The following is an 8,919-nucleotide window of genomic DNA, read 5'->3' on the forward strand; positions in this document are numbered from 1 at the left end:
ACCGCTCCCCAAACGAACGGTAAAACCCCCCGAACATACCTGTTACTTATCCATCGCGCTACCATAAGCAGGAAAAAAAAACACAAAACAAAACCAACAAAAATAGTGCTCCTAAAGTTTATGTTCTGGTAATGTCACAACTAAAGACGGAGAAAAAAACAACAACATAAAACCCTCCATCATGTGAGCGCAGAGTAAAACTCACCAGACGGCTAGAAAACGTAGATGGATTAGCCGATGCAGGCCAGGCTTAGTCTGAGGCGGACATCAAAATGTTACAGTAGGCTTCTGAAGTCATGTACCGTGGATCAGACAGATAGAGCCAGAGAATAGGTCCTCCACGATGTCCATTCAATAATTGTTCATTCGGCAACCTACCCAGCTGGCACACGACCGACCTTCAACTTTGAAATATAGTTGGATTAATGTTAGTCGTCGTTTCAACCTTTTTACCTTACGGTGATACTGTTTTTTTTGCTTCCCTCTGGAATATGTAGGGGTGGGTCGTATGCCCACCTCCCTTGTTCTCTGTAAAGCGCATTGTGTTGCCTCTGGGTATGAAATGCGCTATACAAATAAAGCTTTGATTGATTGATTGATTGATAGTCAATCCACAAACTCACACACCGTCACACAAAAAGGGCATACAGGATCTGTTTAACTGAGCCATTAAACTGTCTAATTTTAGACAAGGTAACGAAGAACAGGACAATTTTGTGTAACACCTCTTTTCGTATAACCAAGAGTGTTCTGAAGGCCCAGATTAGAGATTAGACTCAGTTCAATATGAGTCAGTCATATTATTATTATTATATTTAGTTCAGTCCACTCCCTACCCGCCAGGTCCCCCAATTTGTTATTTTCTATTACTGAGCTATTGTTTATACTGAGATCGTTTCATATTGTTGAGCTCCTGTTTAGTTTGTATGTTTTCGTTTATGAAGAAATACTGTGTGTGTTCCTTTAAGAAAAATACTGTGTGTGTTCCTTTAAGAAACTTTGCATGTGTTGACTACGTTGTGTAGTTTAAACTAATAGAGCCACCGTACCCTGAAAACGGTGTGGTTGCATGCAGACAGCGTTGTGGTCGGTTGTGGGTGCAACAGAGAGTGATTTGTGTCTGGTGAGAACAGTTGTAAGGGAATAAAGGTAATGTAATTAAGTTCAGTATGTGTAGTATTAGCAGGCTGTATCTGCGGGACTGTAACATTGGAGCCAGCGCTAGTTCGGCTAGAGCTAGTTGGCTAATATTTAACACCAGAGCTAGCTTGGCTAGAGAGCGTGGCTAGCTATCCTCTGCATGTGAGCCAGAGGGCAGGGGAAGACCAAGGACAGCGAGGTGCGGTGAGCAACGGACGCTCGCCATCTCCACCCGTCCACTGTCGCGCCTGTATCGACGATTCAAGGACTTCTTCCCGTTGGCGTCTTCCCCTCAGGACCATTCCCATTGAACTGTGTTCCCCCTCTCCACCCAGCCGTCACCTGTTATCATCATCCCCCATCTACCCGGGCAACTGGTACCATTATCTAAAAGGGCGGGAAAACGGCCAGGGGGTTGAAAAGGGCTTTGGCTGATTGTCTTGTAAATGCCACATTTCCCCTCCATCCATTAGCTAGCTAGCCTGGTTGCTATTTTTTACTAGCATAGTTAGCTACTTTAGCTCTCCACTATCATCTTGTGACATGGCACTGACATTTGTGCCTCCCCACCCCCCTCCTTGTCAAATTTTATCCCCAGTATTTTAAGGTCAGTCTGGGTCACGGTCAAGGGGAGTCCTGTCGTCTCGTCGGTCACAGTCCATTGTCCATAAAATTGGGCTTGGGTCTTGGCTCTGTTCAGCTTTGACCCAGAGGCCCGTCCGAACCAGTCCGTCAAGTCCAGCGTCCTGTCAACAGATAAAAGGTCAGTGCATAAAATATTAAAATCATCCATATATATGCTGCATTTGGTGGTCAATCCCCCACTCCCAGGGATTGCCATCCCAGTGATCCGTTTATCCCTTCTCAAGATCTGTGCCAGCGATTCGATGCAGATGACGTAGAGGAGGGCAGATAACGGACAACCCTGATGGACACTGCAGTGTAAGTTGACTGCTTTTGTATAATGCCCGTTAACCTCGAAATTTGCTGTTCACGTCCCGGTACAGCAAACCCACCCACTCTATAAACGTGTCTGGAAAGCCCATTTTTTGCAGTACCTTGAACAGGTACTGGTGCGAGATCCGATCAAATGCTTTTTCAAAGTCTAAATTTAGGACTACTAGCCGGATGTTTCTGTCTCTCGCGTAACAGATGGTGTCTCGGATCAGTACGAGGCTGTCGGTGATCTTCCTCCCCGGGATGGCACAGGCTTGATCCGGGTGGATCACTGCTTCTAAAACCTTTGATAAACGAACAGATAAAAGCTTGCTAAAAAGTTTACAATCAAAATTTAAAAGGGTAATGGGTCTCCAATTACGTAAGTCGGTCCTGTCGTTCTTCTTATGTAATAAGGTCACTATCCCTGTTCTAAAGCTCTCGGTAAGTCGGCCTAGTCTTTCAAAGTCCATAAAAACAGCAAGTAGGTCAGGTGCTAAAATGTCCCAAAAGGTCAAATAAAAATCTAAGGGAAGCCCGTCCGCCTTTCTTAAAACTGCTGAGACCTTTATCTAACTCTAAAAGGGTAAAATCCTGGGTTAAAAGCACACTGTCCTCCACAGTTTTTCCTAAGAACTCTAAAAGTTCTAAAACGGCGTCATTCTCGATGGGTTTTTCTCTAAAAAGGTCCTCATAAAATAATTCAATCGTTTCTTTTAGGTCTTCCGTTGTATCTGCTATGTTACCATCATTTTTTCTTAACTTTAAAATACCCTCACCCTTAGTAACAATTTTCTTAAAAAAATATCTTGTGCACTTTTCACCCTCTTCTATATCCCTTTCCCCCCTCCTTAAAATGACACCTTTACTTTTAATTTCCGCTAAAACCGACATATCTGCTTTAATTTCCCTTATTTCTTCAGTAAAATTAATGCCCTGTTTTTGCAAGTTAAAATATCGATATAGTCGTTTCTGCAGTCCCAGCATGCGTCTGTCGTCCCTATCTTTTTTTTTCTTACCTGCCTTTCTAAAGAAGGTCTGGGTCCTCGCCTTCACCATTTCCCACCATTGTGCGCGTGTATCGTAAAAGTCTTGAAGGGTCTGCCAACGTTTGAACTGCTCCCTGTACTGACCAACTAACTCCCTATCCTCTAAGAGGGAGCAGTTCAGCTTCCACAGACCTCTTCCTCTAGTCACACCTGAGGGAAGTGACGGGGTGCAGGAGAGCATGGCGTGATCGGAGAAGAAGACAGGGGTAAGTCTAGCATCAGTTGGCGGGCAATCCCTTGTAAAAATATAATCAATGCGAGAGGCTCTGGTGCCATCACCACTGAACCAGGTGAAGTCCTCCTCTCTGGGATGCATGGTTTTAAAACAGTCAGTGAGTTTAAAGTCCCTAACTAAACCCTGCAACGACCTAGATGTCTTGTCTACTTTAAAAACTTCCCCTGCATTTTTTCTGTCCCTACTTGATAAAACAGTGTTAAAATCTCCTCCTACAACTAAAGGTGCCCTACCTAGCAAGTGGGACTGCAGATTCTCTAGAAGGTCATACCTGTCGTTTTTGTCATTAAAACCATAAACATTCAGCAAGTTAAAATCCTTTCCCATGTAGGTCAGGTGTGCTAAAAGCGCCCGCCCGTTCCTCACCACCGTGCTGCCTTTCACCAATATGGAGGGATTTTTTATTAAAATGGCCACTCCGTCGTTTTTGTTTTCATTTGAACCGCTCCAAATGGACGGGTGTGGCCATTTGTCTTCCCATGACTTGTAGGTGGTTAAAAACGGTATGCCGCATTCCTGGATTAAAAACACATCTGCATTGAAAGCACTAAGAAAGGATAAAACTGTTGTAGCTCTAACTCCCGACCTCACACTTCTCACATTGAGGGTGGAAATGTGGAGGGCCATGAGTATAATGGTTAAAAACAACAGGTAAGACATTTTAAACGACTAAAGGGGGTTAAAACAATAAAACAAAGCAGTTATGAACTCAAGTCATGTGACTGTAGCTCTGCCTCAAAGATCTTGGTAGAGCAGCGAGGGTTACGAGCTTTAGTCCCTTGCTTAGGGGTTGATTTTAGAGCATGCTGTAAAAAAGAGATCTCGTTTGGTGAATTGGGAGGGAAAACTCTGGTCTCCTCCACAGATGGGTTGTCTGAGGAGCATTCAGGTTTTCCCTTCTTGTCTGAGGCTCCAGGAGTCTCAGGACAATTCTGACGCAGACCTCTTTTTCGGCTGGGGCTGGGCATTTGGCAGGGAGGCTTCACTGCTGGGCCCTGATGACTGCACTTCCCCCACTGTGACCAGGCTGCTGGGGGTGGAGTCAGTCTCGGTGTTGGGTCCAGCTCCGCCCTCTGCCTGTGCTGCTACCTCCCCCTCCTCCATCTCCTCCCTCTCATTGGAGTTTGCAAGCACAGGCCCCTCCCCCTCTCCCGCCTCACCAGGTCCCTCTCCTCCAACCACCGCTTTTGGCGGGAGATTTGAATTCCCCAGCCCCGCCTCACAATTAACTTTCCAACTGTCTCCTGACAATCATTTTGTTGCTCCTCAACATTTTCAACATTAACATTCAGATTTAAAACCGGCCCTACATCTCTTTTCCCCTTCAGCTTGTTGGCAAATTATTTTGGACAATCCCTGAAGAGGTGGTTTGTCTCCACAGAGATTGCATTTTCTGCCATTGGTACACTCTTCAAAAGCATGTCCAATTTCTCTACACGTCCCACAGACAATTTTCTGGCAAGCTTCAGCCAGGTGCCCAAGCTCACCACACTTGCGGCAGAGCTTGGGCTGACCCTGGTACTGAATGTAGCCCCTGTTTTCTCCCAGGACTATCATGGATGGCAGATGTTTCAGCCCTTGGAAACCCTGGGGGTCCTGCCACATTTGTATTGGGACCCTCCAGGCACAATTCCAGATGCCATCCTCATCTCTCACTTTGGTAGCCTGGCCCTTAACAGTGCAATATCTACCCAGCCACACACAGATGTCTGCTGCATTCACCGTTTCATTGAACATCCTGACAATGACCACTTTCGAGGCATTGTCAGTCAGTTTTTCCACATCGAATGCAACAAGCTGGGAGCATTTTCATATCTTGTCCAGAAATTGCTCAGCACAGTGGCAGAAACAAAGCTAACGTCAAAACCTTTGCTGAAGGGAAGTGCCAAGATACAATTCAGGTTGTTTGCCGTAAAACCGAGAGCTTTCTGGACCAGCCTCCTGGAGAAGTCCAATCTGGACATCTCCAGGAGCTTTCCATCTTTTTCTCTTAACTTAAAATGTACGCTGTGGTGCCTCCGCATGCCGGCATGGCCAGCCGGCACCTACAGCTAAAACCAGCTAGCTAAAAAACAATATGCTATGCTAAAACAGGGCACTTTTTTTATTTTTTTTAAATTGGATTTATTTATTTATTTTAACGAAGTTTATTATAACAGTCCATACCCGACAGGGGACATTGGCCCCTGCCACAACCCACCACAAACACAACACATCACAGCAACATCACAAACACAATACACACATAACCAAATCCCCACACCCCAAAACCCCAGCAAAAACACCCCAAACTCCCTCAGAGCAATCCGAGCCCCCCCTTCCACCTCTCGCGGGCGGCATGGTGGCCCCACCTCCTCTGATCCCACCGGATCCTCTCCCTCAACTCCCCCTCCACCCTCCGTACTATCCCCTCAACCCCCACATCCCTCCCGCTCCTGACCAGCTCCTGCCTGCCCTCCCACAACCCCTTCTTGATCAGGCTGACCACCAGCCACACCACGGCCCTCGCCCTAGCACCCCTCACGGCCCCACTCACACCCCGCTCCACCCGTGCCCACAACAAAACAAACCTGCTATCCGCCGTTCCCAGCAAAACTCCCGCCCTCGCCCACACTAACCCAGCGAAAGGACAGTCCAGGTTCGACTACTCCACCAGATGCCTAGCTGGATACGAAAAGAAAAAACGCAGGAAGTGCCCAGAAGGGTGAAGCACCGGTCTGGACAGCTCTCCCAAAAGAAAAGACACAAACACACAATCCAGCCTCAAAGGAAAATGGGGCACATCGCCCCCCCGCAATCCACTGGGGCCAGCATGCGGGCCCTCGCCACCCACAAAGTACTCAGCCACCCCTTGAAAACGTGCCCTATTCCTAGCCTCTCTAACACCCGGAACAGAAAACCCCTGTGGACCCTATCGAATGCCTTTACCTGGTCGAGGCCGGCCACCATCAGAGGCAGCCCGTGGTCCTCGACATAAGCTATGGCATCCCGGATCAGCTGGAGGTTCCAGCGCACAGACCGACCGCCCACACCACAGGTCTGGTCCTCGTGCACGACGTATGGGAGTGCCGTGCGCAGACGGTCAGCCAGCACCTTGGCCATGGTCAGCGTCCGCCAGTTGCCCAGGTCGGTCGTGTCCCCGAGCACTCCCCAGAACCTGAGGTAGAACTCGGCCGGCAGCCCGTCGAGGCCCGGCACCCTCCGCCGGCCCATGCGCCGGAGAGCCCCCTCCAGCTCCCCCAGGGATAACGGGGCCTCCATGGCCTTAGCCACATCGGGAGGCGCCCGCCGGGTCAACCGATCCAGGAAGACCCCACCATAGCCCTCGTCCACCTCCCTAGCGCTAAAGAAAGCACGGAAGTGCTCGGTGGCGGCCTCCACCATACGGGCCGGCTCCGTTGCTATGCGGCCGCGCGAGTCCTTCACCCCCGTGAACACTGACCTCTCCCTCGCCGCCTTGACCCCGGCGAAGAAGGAGGCTGAGCACGTCTCGTTCCACTCCCAAGAACTGCCGACGTGCCCCCTGAAGGAAGGCGCGCGCCCGGCGCCCATAGATGGTTCGCAACTGGGCCCTGAGGTAGGCGCACAGCTGCACGTCGGGGGCATTCCATGGTTCTCCCAGGAATGCTCCAGTTCTAGCTGTCGCTGCAGCCATGCGGTCTCCCCCCTCAGGGCCCTCGCCCTCCTCCGGCAGTGCCCCTGGATAAAGTCCCGCAAGCGGACCTTAGCAATCTCCCACCACTCGACCACTCCCGCACACATGGGCTTAAGGCCCACCAGGCCCTGGTAGAAGTGGGCCAGTGAGGAGCAGAAATCCTGCTCCCCCAGGACCCCCAAGTTGAGGCGCCAGTAGGAGCGGCCAAAGACCGGCACCCGCGCCCGGACCGTCATGAGGACCCCATCATGGTCCGAGAAGAAGACGGGGAGCACCTGCCCCGACACCAGACCCAAGGACCTTGACAAGAAGACGTAGTCTAAACGCTTCTGGACCCCACGGGAATTACGCCACGTGGGACCGACCAATCGCGGGGTAGTGCGCCCGCCCCCATCCACCAAACCATGACCCGCTAAAAAAAACCCTCTAAAGCCCCTACACTCTCATCACCCGTGCCCCCAAACTCCACATTGAAATCCCCCCCAATGATGACCGGCCGGTCCGTGGCGCAGTGAGGCGCCAACAGACCGACCATGTCCTTCCTGTCCGCCGCCCCCTGTGGCCCGTACACACATCACCCTCACCCTCACCAACCCCACCCTCACATCCGCCCCCATCACCCTGCCTTGCACCACAACAAAAAAAACCTCCACCCGCACTTCCCTACTCCCAAACAAAATGCCCACCCCTGAAGAATGCACCCCCCCAACACTCCATAGCGACCCGCCCTTCACCCACTCCCTCCCGACATCCCCCCCATCCCTTAAATGCACCTGCAGAAAACAAAACGTAAAATCCAGACCCCCCAAAAACTCAAAAAACGCCAACCTCTTCACCGTGTCCCTCAACCCCCGTACATTAAAAGTGCCCACAGTGATCGACATTACATACAATAATAACAGAAAAAGAACCCATCATGACGTTACCAGCCCAAAAAAACTCAACACACACCCATACATTCAACCCAAACACACCCTACGTGTACAAGTCCCCCTCTGACTCCCCCGAGGGCGACTCCTCACCCACGTCCATGATGTCCCCCCAGGAGGCCGGCACCGGATTCGGGACCATCTGCGTGGGCGGGGCAATGCTCTCCACCTCGATCCGGGCCAGCTCCTCCGGTGTGCGGGTCAGGGAGCCCGGGAGCGACCAGGCCTCGGCCCCCACCGGACCCTGCCCCACCACGCCCTTCGCCCGCTTCGAGTGTCCCTCCCCCTGGGACTCCTCCTCTCCCTCTCCGCCGTCCAAACTCCCCGCCTTGCGGCGAGGGGTCCTCGCTGTGGGGGCCCCCGGGCCCACCTGCACCGCATCCATGGCCTCCTGCAGGCGGTCGAGCCCTCGGCCGTGGTCGTTCCCCCCCACTCCCGATGGCCCGCCCTGCACCGGGGCCGCCGACAGTTCTCGCCGGCTCCGCCGCCTCGCCCCCCGTGACCCGCATGTCCTCCCTCAACTCCTCCAGCACGACCTCCAGGGGACGGAGATCCTCCCCCCGTCGCGCTGCCGCCGCTGCCGCGGCTGGCACACCGCTGCCCCTCGCCACCTCGCCGTCCACTGCCACCGCCTCCCCAAGGAGGACCTGGAACTGCCGCCGCCCGTTCCAGAAGCCCAACCCCCCGGCCCCCCTCACATACCGGGCCCTGGACAGCACCTCCAGTGCCCCAGGAAGCTGGATATGGCGCTGTCCGGCACGTGAGGGTTGTAAAGGTGGACCGTGACGACCCCACCTCCAATTTATACCATGGCCTGGGTAAATACTCGATTCTGATTGGCTGGAGAAATGCACATAGAGCCTCATGGCGATTGTTCTTCCAAGACAAAGCAGTGCATATTGGTATTAATACCTTGTCCCTTCCCTTATAATAACACCCCGTCCTCGTAATACAACTCGCACTGAATGTCCTTGA

At 51.8% G+C, this 8,919-nt stretch overlaps 1 protein-coding gene across 1 annotated transcript; it reads left to right on the forward strand.

Annotated features, from left to right (window-relative positions):
- Positions 1-1,791: 1,791 nt before the first annotated feature.
- LOC311327433 (uncharacterized protein) lies at positions 1,792-8,708 on the forward strand (the record flags this gene model as incomplete). The annotated part of the gene is made up of 3 exons (XM_084460470.1): positions 1,792-1,903; positions 2,010-2,082; positions 8,061-8,708. Exon 3 carries the CDS (start codon positions 8,103-8,105, stop codon positions 8,706-8,708), a length of 606 nt encoding a protein of 201 aa, XP_084316596.1. The 5' UTR covers positions 1,792-1,903; positions 2,010-2,082; positions 8,061-8,102.
- Between the last annotated feature and the right edge of the window lie 211 nt (positions 8,709-8,919).

Source organism: Borostomias antarcticus (assembly GCF_949987555.1).
Source record: "Borostomias antarcticus genome assembly, chromosome: 32".
NCBI lineage: Eukaryota > Metazoa > Chordata > Actinopteri > Stomiiformes > Stomiidae > Borostomias > Borostomias antarcticus.